The sequence below is a fragment of the Chiroxiphia lanceolata genome, chromosome 2 (genome assembly GCF_009829145.1).
Source record: "Chiroxiphia lanceolata isolate bChiLan1 chromosome 2, bChiLan1.pri, whole genome shotgun sequence".
Lineage (NCBI taxonomy): Eukaryota > Metazoa > Chordata > Aves > Passeriformes > Pipridae > Chiroxiphia > Chiroxiphia lanceolata.
Window position 1 is genome coordinate 78,455,988 of NC_045638.1, and position 17,075 is coordinate 78,473,062.

The 17,075-nt window shown below is 33.8% G+C and overlaps 1 protein-coding gene across 1 annotated transcript in view; it reads right to left on the bottom strand.

Moving 5' to 3' along the window:
- Positions 1 to 17,075, bottom strand: part of DYNC2H1 (dynein cytoplasmic 2 heavy chain 1) — a 152,118-nt gene that overhangs the window by 74,473 nt on the left and 60,570 nt on the right. The window contains exons 57-66 of the mRNA XM_032679259.1: positions 15,148 to 15,311; positions 13,755 to 13,874; positions 11,315 to 11,449; positions 10,521 to 10,664; positions 9,506 to 9,595; positions 7,490 to 7,555; positions 5,299 to 5,349; positions 3,132 to 3,209; positions 1,891 to 2,022; positions 441 to 513 (exon numbers count right to left, since the gene is read on the bottom strand). Of these exons, the coding sequence (XP_032535150.1) occupies positions 441 to 513; positions 1,891 to 2,022; positions 3,132 to 3,209; positions 5,299 to 5,349; positions 7,490 to 7,555; positions 9,506 to 9,595; positions 10,521 to 10,664; positions 11,315 to 11,449; positions 13,755 to 13,874; positions 15,148 to 15,311 (1,053 nt within the window). The remainder of the gene's footprint in view (positions 1 to 440; positions 514 to 1,890; positions 2,023 to 3,131; positions 3,210 to 5,298; positions 5,350 to 7,489; positions 7,556 to 9,505; positions 9,596 to 10,520; positions 10,665 to 11,314; positions 11,450 to 13,754; positions 13,875 to 15,147; positions 15,312 to 17,075) is intronic.

The following is a 17,075-nucleotide window of genomic DNA, read 5'->3' on the forward strand; positions in this document are numbered from 1 at the left end:
TACACACCAAGAGACAGACAAAAATTACTGAAATTATTAAATAATCTTTTGAGACTCAATCTACAAAATCTCAAACCTAATGACATTAAATGAAGTAATATTTTTTGGAAAATTTGTGTCTTAAGGAAAGTGTTGCAGTGTAAAACTTTAAGAAAACCAGTTATCTTCTTTTCTTAATTAATTCCAGTGTTCAAGAATTCATTAAAAGAACCTGACAGATCTTCTACAGTATTTTCAATCACTATACAGCATACCAAACAATTTTAAAAGCACTTTTTAACAATACTTTACAAGAACAAAACCAGCAGGTCCATTTACAACATATTTTCAAATCCTGAAACTTAGGGATTCCATAACAACTATAAAATAAAAGCAAAACATAGGACAGAAAAAGATACTTAATTGTTATGCAGAAATACTCTGGTGAAAAATTAACTTACCTAGGGTTTTACATGCAAAAAGAGCCATGGCACTCTGTAGCCTGTCTGGTCGGACAGCCTGGACCACAAGTACCTTAAAATAAAATATATTCGGGAGAGAAGAGTCTATAAAAGTATATAGTGACAATTTAAAATGCAAGACTCCTCTAAGACAGCTGAATTCTTTAAACTTTTCTTAAGAACGAAGTTATCTTCCCTGAATATATAAAGCCATCCGATCATTCTTTTCCAAGACAACCTATTGTAATTGTTCTTTTGTAAGTAGCTTTTCTATTAATAGAATCAGAGAATAGATCTATACCTAATGTCTATTTGTAAGCTACAACCTTTCCTACAATGTCTTAGAAAAAAGGTAGCTATGTGGGTAGCTAGAAAGCAAACAGCTTTATACTAGTAATCTAAATTCTGTGCACGTATACAGGCAGTAATGTTCTAACTGAAATACTAATGTTTCTGATTTCAGTGCAAATTAATTTACGAGTGGTGCATCAATCTCACCATGTAGTTTCATTATATTTCATCAAGAGAAATATTCTTAATACTTTCTGTACAAGGAACTAGATATACTGATCATTCCAGATTTACTTTCCTATAAATGCAGAATTTTTCTGACAATACATTGCACATATAAGAAGTGCTCTTCTGCATTTCATAGAATCAAATATGACTCAGAAAAACTCCTTTCCAAAATGGTTTGTTCCTTAATTCCATGCATGCTATTTTAGAAATTTACCTCTTCCATCAAAAACTCCAAATAGAGAGCTGCTAAGAGCCAATCAGCATGAAACTACTGGAAACTACCTCATCCTTTCTTTGGAACAGGTCTTGGTTTTTTTATGTGGAGTGACTTCAAATGAAAAATCACAGCATCATTTGAAAGTAATGACATCCCTTCTTCCATAAACACAAAAGGGATTACATTTTCCCCTTCCAGTGGAAAAGGATCCTCAGGTAGAGGAAGGGATTTTTCTCCTCCAATATGTTTGGTGAGTTGTTCATTATCAGGCTTTCAAGAACAGTCATATTTCATGACTACTATTCTGAAAAAGAAGAGGCTGCTACTGTGTTTTGCGGTTTTCAGTCAGATGTGTGAGTTTGTACATTAAATGATGAACTAAACTAAAGATACTCAACAAGCTGACACATCCAACAGTAACAAAGCAACCATGAAAGAATTTTAATACCTATTATTGAAATTAATTCTGAATATTACTATACCTTACAGGGTATACTCAGTTGCAGGCAATACACCAACACAAAAAAAGACTCAGATAACAGAGAACTAAATATGCATTACGGTGAAAGGAAACACATAATCCTTAGACTAAAAAAACTAGTTAAACTGTAAGACAGTGTAGATACTGTCACTGTTTATAATTCAAGCAGGCCTGGATGTAAAATTTGCTTTTAATGCTGAACTTATAATTAATATAATAAACAAAAAGATTACCTGCTGAAATAAGGAAATTCTTTTTACAACAGTAGATGGAAAGTCTTGTTCACATACAGAACTCTGAGAAAAAGTGTGCCACAGACTTTCATCTTCAAAGCAGAGTATCTGATAAAGACCCGGGAGAGAAATCTACAAAACAAATAACATATAATTAACTATAATAAGAATAGCCATTTGGACATTGTATATTTTAAATAATTTCCAAATACCAGTTATGACCACTACTTGCACACATCACAAAATTCAATTTTATCCTTGGAGTTAAAGAAGAGTACATTTTAAAATTAACCATTTATTTACTATTACTATTCCCTGGAAATGCTAAGTTTGTATTTGCATTGTATTTTTTATTTTAAACTTAAAGGTTCTTTGGTTTTAAATTTTGGGCTCTACCTTTAAGTCTTTTGTTTTAATCACGATCAGGTTCTTTTTCTATCAATATGTGCTACTGATTCACTCAGTTACTCATTTTCTGTTTGTTTGTTTGTTTAAACCTCTAACTATCATGCCTGCCACATCATTATTGTGATTGTTCCTGATCTCTGGTTGAAAAGAAATTAAATAATGGACTCTGGGTTTAGCAACAACAGTCCTTGCCAAAGACCAGTTCCTTCTTGCTGCTCAGCTACATGCAGGAGAAGAGCCTAAGATGGAATTTCAAGCACCAGTACTTTCTTTTAGTTCCCTTCAACATTGACTGTGGTAGGAGGAACACAAGCATTTTTGTTTAGTGTGCTTATTACTCAATTTGAGCAATCATAAACTCTGAATCACCTGCAAAGATGTACGAGGAAATCTGATGAGAAGACTATTTTCTCAATTAACAGCTTTTAATACAATATTAGATGGTTTTGTGAAGGTCATTACAAAAGCGGAACTCAAATATTCTTTGCAATTTTTCCTATGTATATTTTTCTATCTAAAAAAATTGAAGCACTCTGGGTAGACTTAGAGCATTTTCTAATCTCAGTAAGATGACAGGTTCATTTAAAAAAATTGAAATTGTTAGATGGGGTAGAAATGTTCAAGAAAAAGGGTCAGAAAAATGAATTTAAAATACTTTATTTTTTTTCAAGTGGGTATGTACTAAGCCATGGTTTCTAAAAGATAGAATAAGCACCTTAAAACAGTAAAATATTTCCATCTGACAAATACATATTTGAGTATTCAAGTCCAAATTCCTATTTGTCAAAACCAAAGCCCTTTAATTTAAATTCAACCCACCATACAATGTATACCTTCAAAGATGCTACTGCCCAGGCTCGGTCGTGTTCTATCCAAGAGGGAATCTGGTCACGAACACTTCTTTGTGAATCCTTATTGAAGCAAGTTATGTTACACATGTAAGTTATATACATTTTTGGGAAACACTATATTCAGTAATAAGAAGATGAAACTCATGTTTTTAATAAAAATACCATTCACAACAGCAATCTTTCTGTGGCATTTTGTGAAGTTTGTAAATGGCATAACAAAATAAAAGCTACCAAAGATTTAAATATGAGACATACTATTCACAGTAACATTTGCTTAGCTACTTGAGTCTGAAAATACTTTATTATTTAGAGTATCCTTATGATGCACTCAATTCTAAGTAGTTTTTCATTAAAAACAATTGACAGAAATGATTGCCTATCTGCATATGCACTCTGAGCAACTGACTTCTAGAAACAACTCCATTGCACATATTTGCAGCCACGAAGAAGATGGTTCTTCACACAAACAGCAATTTTGGGGTAATTCACTAGGCAAAATATCACTTCTGAACATCTCTGCACTGATAAAGTTTGGCCACAGCTCTGTTTTTCTGCTCTCTAGGTTTTTGGGTCAGATAAAATTCTAAGGATGAACTACACAGCTTAAGCTCCAGTATATTCATCATATCGTTTTTATTAAAAAATCTTACAATCATTAACCAGTCTGACAGTCTCTGCGTGGAAATGTATTTGGATTTCTCAACCACTGAGCAACTTCAAAAGTAATCTTAAATGTTCAGCAGAAAAAAATAGAAGGTTTCTTGTGAAAGGATACCTTGGCCCTGAGTCATGAAGTCTGAGAAAGAACAAAACCAGAAAACTCAGAAGCAACTGTAGGAATAAATTTGAGATGGGTCTGCAACACACATTCCAGTTAGAATTGGGGTGATGGATGCATACGCACAGTCTTTCCAAAATCTATGGGTTGTGTGTTAGGTGGGTAGAGGTAAGACTGGTATTAAATTCCATTATACAATCAGATCTCACATAGCTTGAAAATTACCTACACAAGAAAATACCTGACAATCACCCAGTTCACTGACATTTAATTGAATTACAAAGACTCCATAGAGATGAAGGGGAACTTCTGCAATCACACTGAAATGCAAAACTTGTAGTAGAGTTATCTAATGGCTAGAGAAAATGGACTTTAAGGATCATTTCAGCAATCAGCTGCCTGAGAAAACCTGAGTAATACATTGTGTTTTAAGTGACTTGCCACTTCTGCCACCACACATGTGAACACAGCTACTGTCATGAGTGTCTAAAATCAAGGTACTCACTCTGGTCATCGTCTTGTACCATTTCACATACAAGATACCTTGATAAGTATTTAAACAAGGCTATAGGTTAAGAGTAATTGCGAACGATAAATTGTGAGCTGAGCCTCATGGAATGAGCTAGCCTGACTATGAATGAAGGAAAAGTGGAGAAAAGCAAAACAGGAGGCAAAGACTGGGCTCATGATTGCTGACTGTGCTCATGTTTCCTAAAAACACTTTTCAAAACCTTTGCCAAAATATTTGGCTCAAAGAAGAGTTATAATGGGCAAGATTATAGAAACCTTAGCTTTTTTCTCTACTCTTTTCTACTGGAATGTTTTGTTAAAAGTGTACAGAATTGAGAGACACTAAGTAAACTACAGCATGCTTGATCAGGTATGCAAAGAAAGTTTCTTAAGCTTGCTCAGTCACCTAGGAAAACATATAAATACATCCCCAGATGCAGAACTCAAGACTAAGGAAAAAGCAAGTCAAAGTTAGCAAAGTGTGTGGACAATTCCATTAATTCATGCAAAAACAACTCATATATGACTCCGAGAGAAAGACGGATTCAGAAATGCTGATTTTAGTCACAGAAGAGGGCTGAAAACCTCCTCAAACATACAGTTACAAATTGTAATCCTGGTAAAAGAAAAAGAAAATAAGAAAAGCAAAAAAGGCAAAAAGTTATGTAAATTAGAAAATTAGTTGCCATGTACAAAAAGGTTTTTAAAAACTTATATTTTTATACTACTATGTGAGAAGCTACTTGTTTCTTTAAAGTATGAATACAATTAATTAAACAATATAGTAAACATACAAGTTTAATTTTTTAGGATTAAAGTAAATGTTTCTTATTTCAAAATATGCAAATAAATGTAGCTTACTGATTTTCTTATGGTATCTCCAATGATCACACCTGTAAAAGTCTCCCATTCCTAGGGGAATAAATAATAACTCAGATCAGTCACAAGATATCTTTAAGAATAAAGATTGATGTGTAATGCATGTAGGCAGACCAGGATGATAAACAAATTAAATCCTAGATTCTGAAAGAGTTCTAAGACATTTTAAAAATGCTAATTCCCTTTGCAGAATCCAGGCTAAGTGACTGCAGTGCTTTACAAGAAAAAGAAGCAGAGGGGAAGTCCTATACCTTCTAAGCACCCACAGCTCCCACCCTATAGACTAACTATCAACTACCAAGTAGTAACAAATGTTCCTGGCAAGGACAGGGCCTGACAGGGCATCAGCAGCCCACATACAACACATAGCTACAGAATCCATGATTCAACAGTGTTTCATGTTACAGTATCCAGTAGATGGCAGGTTTTAGAACAGGGGGCATACTTAATATAATAGAATGACATTACAAATACTTCGGTTGCACTAAAAAGAGAAACGTTAAGCTAAATTTATATATGATTAAATCTTTTAGAATTGGTATATGTATCCAGGACGGCAGCTTTTAATCATTTTAAGACAGATTAGATAATTATTTAATACATAATTATTTAATACACCACAAAATACATAATGTTCTATTTGGAGGTGGCAAGAAATATACTAAAATTTTTTCATAAGTATCGAAATTTTTGTATAATCAGAATCTATAATTCTGTGATAAAGGTTTTTGACTAGTAGTACTACTACTGATACAAAACACAAAACAGTTTTTTACACCCATCTAGCTGAGTCTTGAAACAGCTCTCTCTTTCAGTTACAAACTGATGTTCCTGTCCCAACGACAAAGAAAATGCTTGTGCACAGAAAAACACATGAAGTACTTTTAAGATCAAAAATTATGTAATATTTTTATGAAGAAAAGCAAAAGTATAATCTGTAGAGGCACATAAACTACTTCAGAAAAATCCATACGTATTGATTGAGAAAGAGAATGTCTCTACTAAAACCCAAGGCATTCTATAATATGCTGTTTTAGTTGTACTATAAAATTCTCATCACTATGCAAAAAATTCACAACTGCAGAAGGTTGAACTCTTTTGGGAGAGGGACTTAGAATACTAAATTCTCTAGCAGCATAATAATCAAATTCTAGTCTCATCACATTAAAAGTTTTAAAAGAAATAACTTTAAAAGCATAACCACTTCAGCTTCATTTTCCTCACTAAATATTTTGCACAAGCACTCTTCTCTTAACAATTTAATTGAAATAACTTCTACCTTTCAGGGAAGTAAGAAATTACTGATATTATTTGCCTGGTTTCATCCTTGAGTACTCAGTGTAGAAATGGGCATTATATATAAACTAGATTAAGCTCTCTAAGAGCTCTAATAGCTGATGGAAATGCATGCTAAACAATAGAAACCAACACATAAGGTTGTACTTACAAACACTTAAGAAGCCAAGATTTAAATCAGTCAGAAAACTATTTGCAAGTTGCTGCCATCATGACTTTAGAAACTTAAGAAAGACAAAGCAAGATATTTTCAGAAGCCCAAAAGAAATAATGAAGATGAAATAGGGAACTTCTAATAATGAAGAGTAACCAGGATATGCTTCTACCAACTAGATTAATTTATTTTTATCATTGCTGAAAGAGTGGGATTTTACTTTGTCAATCCATATGTCTGCATTAAAACTACATTGCACTCATAACATCGAGAGGTTTCAACCAACCTTTCTTAAATCTGGTACCTTGAGCTCATATGCTTCATATAATCGAATTCCATTACATCCTTCAAAGGTATTGTCTGATTTTTGCCTTTTACCCTATAATGGACTCTCCTCTACTGAATTGACATCTACTACATCGACTCCTTCTGGTCTCCAGCTTCTAGTACAGAAAGCCATAGTTTTGTCTCTCCATTCCATGCAGATATTTTAGAAAATTAAATATGTCTTGACTCAGGCTAATCAGCCACATTTAAGCAAATGTATTAAGTCAATTATGCATATTGTTTCACTGCAGTCAGACTTTACAGAAGTAATTCAACTACACTATAGACAAATATAAGTAAGCCCTATACTTACTGACAAAAACTTTTTATCTACTTATTTACTGTTCATATTACATTTAAGCAAAATACTTGGGGATTTTCTTCTCTAGCACTTACATTTTCTTGAAAAAGTTCAGGGTGCATTCCTCGTACAAAATGTAGAGCAAACATTAGCTGATCAGCCTGAAATAAAAGCAATAAAAATGTATTTATATGCTCACCAAAAGTCACCTGTTTTTTTTTATAAGCAACATTAGCAACATAAGTGATCTCTAATTCCATAGTAATGACTTAATGACATGTACCTTAATGCAAAATTGCTACATACCTTTGCAACTGAGAAGCAAAGACTAACCCAAAGTGGTCAGTGGAGTGGGTGACAAATAGGTCCCCACTAGGCATTAGTGTCAAACTCTGTAAGGCACTGGAGGTCTCATTTTATTGATAAATAAAATACGTCCATGAACATTACATGACACTGAGAACAAACTACACCACTCAACTCTCATCTTCTCAGACAAGGTCTGCAAGCAAATTCAAATCCAAACTGCCTATTAGGATAGTCCCTGGATGATTCAGTATCCAAAATCTGAATGAAAATTGTTTGGAAGAATACTAACTGTAACAGAAACTATTTTGACAAATTAACAGTACAGGTGGGTGAATTCCAGTGCTCAGGAAAATTTCTAGGCACAACTGTACTTAGTAGCATACATGAAGCCTAGGTACACACAAACATAGATATTAACCACAGACAGAAAAAAACATCCTTCCCAATTCTAACATGGTTAAAAACATATAAACTTGTATCAGCTATACCTTTTATGAAGACACGAGTAAAGCCTCAGTATCACAGCAGTCTTTAAAAATTTTAATGGATAAAAGGCGGAAAAAGTAGTGAATTGTTGATGGTGTGAGGAGCTTATTTTTTCTCTCAACTATTAGAACACAATATTAAGCTGGATGGACCATTAGTCTGAAGCTGCACAGTAACAGACTTTCAGTATTTTCTAAACTCCAATATGATTGCTCACAGTTAAAATCCTTCCTACTAGAAATCTCCCCTCTGCCCTACACTTGAAATCTCAATTCTTTTCTTATGTGCAAAAATTGCTGCCTTCCAATATTCACAAGATGTGAAGGCTTCACATACTCATGACTTCAAATGCAGACATTAAATATGATGAGAACATTTCATGAGAATTCCCTTGGACTTTGATAAACAAAATTTCTATGAAATATCTGCTACCTCTGTACCTTAAATAAAACGTTGCTAGACTGGGGGAGAGGGGAGGAGTTGGTGTTTAAATTTTCAAGATCTCTCCATTCTCACTGATCAAATTCCAGACTTGTGTAATTTGTACTACTACTCAAACCATCTATGCCAACCTACTGTGCATTCTTCAGGCTGGTATTATGAGACAAATACCTCTTGTCATGATAGTTTCATGTGAAAGTAAAACTTAAACCAGAAAATGCAAGGCATATCTATCCTAGGTTTTCAATAAGAAAGCAAGAAGAGAAAAGACACCTGACTGACATAAAGAAGAAACACATTAGGAACATCACATGGAGGAACAAGGGAACAGATGGAAACAAACAAGGTAGCAGGTAGAGATTTGAGGCAGGATGAGAAAAGAGAAAGGAGAATATCACAATGTGGGGGTTTTTTAGAATCATAGAATCATCAAGGTTGGAAGAGACCTTTAGGATTATCAAGTCCAACTGTCAATCTACCTCAATCACTTTTATTTCCTTTAAAAAAAAAAAAACCTACAAAAAAACCCAAATAATCACACAAAACCTTATCATGACAGCTAGGTCAAACACTCATACTAAAGAATGCAAGAAGTAGGAGCAAACAGGAAAAAAAAAGTGCTCAGGAGACGGCAAAGCCTAGGACTGGCTATGAAGCCAAAATGAAGAGTTCTGTGGAAAAATGTCCAGAAGCAATATTAATTTTGTCATATCCTAATTGTTAGTCCTCCTCATTTTGCATGTTACATATTGAGAGTGTAATTTTTTGTATCTATTACACAGTACTGCTTATTTGAAGTAGATCAAGTGTAGGCTGCTGAAAGAATACTTTCAAACCCAGTGCACTGTCTTAAGTCAGAAAAAATACAATCTTACCTTAAACAAACAGCGACAAACATATTCATACACTGCATGTTTCAATGAGCCAATAAGCAACTTGATTCTTTCCTCAGTGTTACCTGAATCCTAAAAAAGAAATTTTGGGTTTCAAAAATTCATGTGGAAGTAAAAAATTTTTTATGTGCTTTGTAAATTTCAGAAAAATGACACAAATAATCTGGATGCTACGTGACACCAGTTCTAAAAACATATTATTAAAGTCAGCTGCACCTATCAATCAGTAGATGATTAAATGAGAAATTCATGCGGAAGTATTAAGAAATAAATATTTTGGGTCTGAATATTTTGATTATGAACATTATACAACATTGTATAAGGTAAATATACAAAGAATGAGAGAACAGTTTCTTCTCCTAACATGAATATTCTTGAAATCTCATAGTTTTCACTAGGTAAAAAATTGCTTAGGCATTGAATTACTACATTTAATACTACTAAACAGGTATGTTGATGTTAAGTGTAGTTACTAAACTTCTGGCCAAATCTGGCCCAAATGAAATGAACATTGTAGAAAATAGTAAGTGTACCCTGTCCTTCAAAGGTCAAGACTGAAAAACTAATTCTAACATGAAAAAAGTGAAAAAAAGACAGGGCAAAAGAAGAAAGGGGTATTTTCTTATTCTACCCTTTGTTGATAAAATTAGCATTATTAGCAGATTACATCATTAATTTACTTAAATAAAGCCTTCAGTAAAGTTATAATAAACCTTTGTTTTCCTAGTTCATCTTAGACAAAGAGCAAGCCTGAAATCACAAATTTTCAGATGGCACAGCAATACCCTGATTTATATGCAACGTAAAATAATTTAAAATTCCATGTGCATGGATTCTGAATATCTAAAGCACAACAGTTCAGCATAACTACTTATTATACATTTCATTGACATTTATTATAACTTTTTTTTTTAAATGTCCAGAGAAGCTAATAAATTCTAAGGATCAAAGCAGATTGATTCTTCTGCAGCATTAGCAGCTTCAGAAGAGAAAATACCTGCTTGCTTTGCAGAGCCCTTTGGAAAAGTCGCAGGAAAGCCGCCAAACTAAAGCGGTACATATTATTAATTTTGGACAAGTCAGAGATAATGAAGTACATCTTGCTGGCACTCTCGGTCAAAGGGAGATAGGAGTCCCTCTCCTGCAGAGAAAAACAACACACACACATAAAAACCCGGTGCATTACTGCCACCTACTGCTTATTGCATAAACTATTACTCATCCCATCAAAAAAACATGTGGATGATTCCCACTGTTTCAGGAAACTGAATCCTTTCCAATTCTCCAAATTGAGGGACCAGAACTCAAGACTTCAATGCTTTTTGATTTCCAAATTGGAAACTTTTTTAAAATGAAGAATATGATGGAAATAAATCCCTAGGGCACTGAGGTCTCTTCACACAACGGAACATATCCCAAAATTCAATGGAAAATTTTAAACTAAACTTTTCCTACAGAAAGGGATATATTAAGTAAAAACATCAATATGATCCAGAATGTTTGCAACAGAGGATGGTAAAATGAAGTCAAACCTCGTTACCTGCCAAAAACCCTTTAACTCAAACTGGTGGACTTTAAATTGTGTAATTATTCAGCATGTGTAAAACAAAGCAATTTAATTAACAAAAATACTATCTGTGCTTGCTTATCCCGAATATCATTTACTCAGAAAAGTTAATTTAATTTGTTACTTATCTTATATTCCTGTGGATGTATGTGTCTTCTGTATATAGAAGATGACTATTTCTAGCAGGAAAAAAACAGTAATAAAAGATTAAAATATTCTTCTACCTTATCAAGGAAAGTCTGAAGTCTGTGAGATTCAGCCAGTGATTCTTGGATGACTGCACTACTTGCTTTAGTTTGATTCAGAGACTCTATCAGATCCTTATTTTCTAGTATATTGCCTTGTGATGTGGCAAGTGTCTGGAAAAAAAAAAGTAATTTACGTTACATTAAAAAAAAAAAAGACAATCCTGTAAAGTAACTATTTTGGAAGCTGTCCATCTTTCTGACCTGTACATATTTCTAAACAGATGGTTATTCCAAAAACTCAGATAATGTTTTAAAGAAGCATGGAAAATAAAACTCAAGAAGGTACTCCAAAAATCCAGATTGCCAGGTTCTGAAACATAAGTCATCACCAAGCTTTTTAGAATGATTTCTATGATCGGGTCTTAGGCACTAAAATCTCCATGGTAAATTTCCATTTAACTTCCAATTTAACCTGAAGCTACTCGTAACAACTTCCTGTAGCCAGTCATTCACAAATTCATTTTCCTTCAAAAACATTCCAATATCCCCCATACAATCTAGTTCTCATTTTCAACTGAGACAAATATTTACATTACAACAATTTCAATTTTGTAATCAGAGATTACCTCAAAATCCTTGAGATTGCCTCACATTTTCCCCGAGTTCTCCTATGCAATTAATTTCACTTCCAAGAAGTGGCAAAAGCTTGAATGATTCCCTAATAATACATGTGTTTTACTAACTCTCAGTAAATATACTTCAATACGTTTTTTTTTTTTAGTCAGACAGCAACAGAAAATTGGCTTCTTGTCAGTCAGGTCAGTTCTGAACAACCACTTGTAGGACAGCATTCAAGGAATCCAATTTTGCTACGAGGAATCACACTGTAAGCTACAAGATCACCACAGCACCCATGTCTTTTCTCCAAGGCTTTCAGAAGAAAACCAGTACAGTACTTCAGATGGAATGGTAATGTTGCTTTAAGTTTAACTTGAATTTAGCTAGACCACCTTCAGCACTGATTTCTTTGTTGACAAAGTCTATGTAGCACCTGCCAGTTTCCACTGAGCCTTAGCTTTCTATCTTTGGGGTCAAAGAGTATTCTGATTCCAGTGCTAACTAGAATTCCAAAGTTGAAACCAACTCAGTGTTAATACTTGGTCACTTTTTATTGCAAATATCTTAGGTATCAGCTATTTTAAGTTTTGTACTTGGTAGTTCGGATCGGACAGATGTAAAAAATCTTGGAGTTCCAAGATAATAAAAAAAGTCTGTTCTAAAAGGTCAAATAGAGGTATCTCTGAAGTCTCAGTTTCTGGTAGAAAATAAGATGCTAAAAATGATCAAATTTGGACATGGAATTTTTTTAGATAGCAAGTTTCCCTTTTCCTATAAGAGAAATCTACCCTATCACAGTTTTAAGAAAGGGCTGAGCTTAGTATTTCAGAATTAATAAGGAGTTTAATAGGGACAGTAAATGTTGAAATTCAAATCACATTAGATAATCATGTACAAAATTCTAAAACAGAGCTATCAATCATAGAATCATAGAACAGTTTGGGTTGGAAGGGACCTTCCAAACCCCCTGCTATGAGCAGCAACATCTTCCACTACACCAGTCTGCTCAAAGCCCCATCCAATCTGGCCTTGAACACTTGAACAGGGATGAGGCACACAAGTTCTCTGGGCAATGAGTTCCAGTGCCTCACCACCCTCACAGTAAAGAATTTCTTCCTAATACCTAATCTAAAAGTACCCTCTTTTAGTCGGAAGCCATTCCCCCTTGTCCTATCACTACATGCCCTTGTAATAAGTCCCTCTCCAGCTCTCTTGTAGGCCAGACTAATAAATGGCCAGTCTAATCTGTAAAAACTAACAGTTTATGCTAATCCATTGTACTCAATACAGCGAAGTTCTATGACTTAGCTACTGACAGAGGGTTTTATGGCACCAGGTCAATCTCTTTGCATCTATAACCTTTTAGAAGGATGGAGGATTCGAGGATCCATTCCTACAAGAAGCATGATGTACAGTTTATGTGGAATCCATGACAAGATACAAACAGAAGAAGAAAACAGTCCCTCCTTGGAAGCTACCCTTTTATATGGAGGTGAACAACTGCTTCTGAGCAATGGTGAACTGAAAATTGAGAATATTAATTTTAAATGCAAGACAGGAAAATGTTAACTGTAAATAACATTACAGTTCATTGATAATTAGAAATAATTGTGGAGGTTTAAAATTTTAAATGTCTCTCAACAATCCTTCCATTTTGTACTGGGATTTTTTTTTCCTTTCACTACACAGGATCATTTCTCAACTTCAAAGTATCATGTGACATGATTCACAAGCCTAAAAATGTGGCTTCAGTTAAAACTGAATTTGAAAAAGAAACAGTATAGTTTCATTCAAATACATAACAATATGAACACTATTTATTGGTATAACAGATATAAAAGACGTAAATTTATTTTACCTCCAAAAGAGAATCCTCAAGCTTAGCTAGCTGTATCTTCTTATCTTCTTCCTGTTGTAACAGTTTCGTCTTCTGCTCTTCCAAATCAGGTTTTTCATGCTGAATAGTTAAAGCCAAAAGCTAAAAACAAAGGAGATTATTCAGCAGGATAAGAAACACTCTAATATTTCAAAATATGTATTCATTAGTTATATAGCACATTCATCATATAGAATATATACTGCTATGTTTTTGAAAGTAGATTTCTGAGGGTTTACTCAGTTCCAGCAGACATTGAATAGCTTTAAATCTATGTACATATCCAGCATATCCTGTAATGGCAGGATAATCCAGGAACTACTGTGAATCATGCCTTGAGTATAACAGCACATGCAAGCCAGATGAGATACTCCAGAGCATCTCAAGAGGCTCTGGATGACTTTATTGAGGACACTCATTCACAACATTTCATGCTTAGACCTAAACCTTTGCACCTCAGTCTGAATTATACACATGTTTAAATGATTGGCAGTCTTCACTTCTGCATGTATTGTTATCAGATATATATTTCCTACAGGTGATGTAGGAAAGCACAAACTGGAAAGAATGGCAGCAAATTTCTTTCCAGCATGCCTATCAATCAAACCTCTCTCCTGCTAACAAAGAGAGAAAACAAAGTTAGTTTTTCTGCATTTCCACTTCCAAAGGGGGTCAATTTTCATGGTTACATTGCATGATGTCAATTCCCTACCTCCAGTGGAAGGAGGAAATCGATACAGATATCTGTGCTTCACATTTTGAATTGCATCTTATCAACATCTTACCTACATCCTATTCTAAGCCTCATTAGTGTGGAAAAACTTGTTTCATATCAAATAAAGAGGGGGTTTATTTCCCTTAATTTCTCTTATTTTTTCTCTTTCTTCCATTTGAATGTTACATTTTGCTTTCTAAACTTTATAGAGAAAACCTCGAAAGCTACTAGCATTTTGGAGGAAGTAAAATATACAGTGTTTTGATTTCACTACATTTTTCCTGTACACAAAATTTTGATGGTACTAGCATTATTCTGTAAGTAGGACACTAGAGAGTTGCAACAGAAATGTTTCCATGGTACCATAAATGTATCTTGAACAGAAAGCAGAGGCTTAGCAATTAATCTGTTGCAACTGAAGTACATGAGACAATTTTAATTTTCTCTATTGAACTCACTACTTGGTTCCAAAGTGCATAAATACAAGATTTTAAAATTTAAATTTAGTTTTAGCTTTGATTCTACTATTTATATTCGTGAGCTAAAAAAATACCTCCATGGCCATTAACACAAGCTGCACCATAGGGCTTCTTCCAGACACTGGATGCATCTATGCATGTGCACTATACATATACACTATTTTTTATTCTAAATGCCTACCTGTCCTCTTAGGCCACTTGCTGTTGTGGTAAAGTTTACTTCTGTAACAATAGAAGAAGCATCAGGTGGAATGAAGGGATTGGGGTTTCTTGTTGACAGAAAAAGACGGAACTCTTCATTATAATCTATCATTTTTTCACCTATTTGTATAGCATAACGGGGTCCTGTAAATAATAAGCAGACATTATATGCACTCTGATTGGAATATTGTAAAATCATCTGAAAATAATGGTAGTTGTGTAATACTTCATGACCATGAGATGTAAATGTATTTTATAAAATTTATTTATAAACTTTTTTGAAAGAAATGCAAATTTTAAAAATTCAAGGAACATATCCTAACCTGCGTTGTTAGAGAAAAAAAAGGAATAAGATAGCACTAGTATAGGACAGCTAAATAGTGAGAATATTTAATACACCTGAGTAGTTTAATGATCCTTATCCATCACACAAAGACTAAATGGCAAAAAATGCAATTGAAGTAAAAGTAATATTAATGAATCTTTGAAATCTTCAAACCATGAATAGGAGAAAAAAACCCACAGAAGATGCACTGTAGAATCCCTCTTACATGTAAGAAACCTGTCATAATTTAAACATATTCACTTACATTTCCACAACTGTATACCACTCTAGCAAAACATACTAGTCATAATTACATATTTGCTAATTAAAATGGTTCAACATTTTCTGAACGTGATCCAAACCCATTACATTTCATCTTTGGATCTGTTACATTTATTTGTAGAAGGTTGATGTTGCTGTATAATCATAATTCTATTAAAATGTTACTTTCTACGATAATTGTTATAGAGCAAGTCCATGAAACTAAACATGTTGGGATATCTAGATATTAGACTGAAAGAAAAATACAACATCAAGAAATGTCCCATAAATTTGTCTTATTATAAACACATTTAATTTAATCATAATATGAAAGAAACAATTTATTAAATAATTGATGTCATGGTTTCAATCTGTTTATACTCCTAATATTTCTTAATATGCCTATCACAGAATAAAATTATATTTATGGCCCCTCACCATCCCCCTCCAACCCCAGGTTTCCATTCTAGCAGGGTTAGAAAAGAATAGACTCAAACAATCATATGATTACAATAAGACTTTGCCTCCTGATACTGAAAAAGAAATAAGAACAGAATTATAAGATGAAAAATTAACAAGTGAAAATTCCCATTGCCGAAAAATTTCCAAGATGGTATAGTTAGGTGCTTCTCTATTTTTAGCACTGATTGCAGAACAGAAATATAAATCTCTTGCTAAAACACTGGTAAGAGATGAAAATCACATATCAATTTTGCTTCTATGCCAAGGATCACAATAAATTTCAGGACTGTGTTGTAAAAATGTCAAACAGAAAATGGAAGCTGTACAAAGACAAATTTATTGCAGTATATATATTCACATTTTTCTTAATGTTTCATTCCAAGTAATGAAGAGATGTACAGTCATCACAAGCAAAATAATGCAGATAGGCTCCCACCTCCACATTTTGACAAAGAGGAGTGTGTGCTTGCTTATAAAGTGACAGAAAAGATTAAAATAGTGACCCATTCTCCTTTTCAAACAACAGCTCCCTAGACTGGACCTGCACAGACCTAACATTAATACAGATCATTAACAAGTAAAAGAGGATGTCTGAGTGTTATAAGCAATTTCCCTGAATAAATGAGTATATTTGAATTTAATCTACTTTCTCCACAGTTTAGCAGACATATTCATCTCTCAATTTGATTTCTTGAATAAAATCAATTAAGATGCCTGTAATACTGTATCTCTCCTTTCCAAAATTCAGCAGAAACTGGAGGGGCAAAAAAAATTTGTAATGATGTTCTACCTAACCCCCCACAGAACCCTGAAGTCACCACTTTGCTGGTACTCTTTTACTGAGAATAAACAAGCAGGTA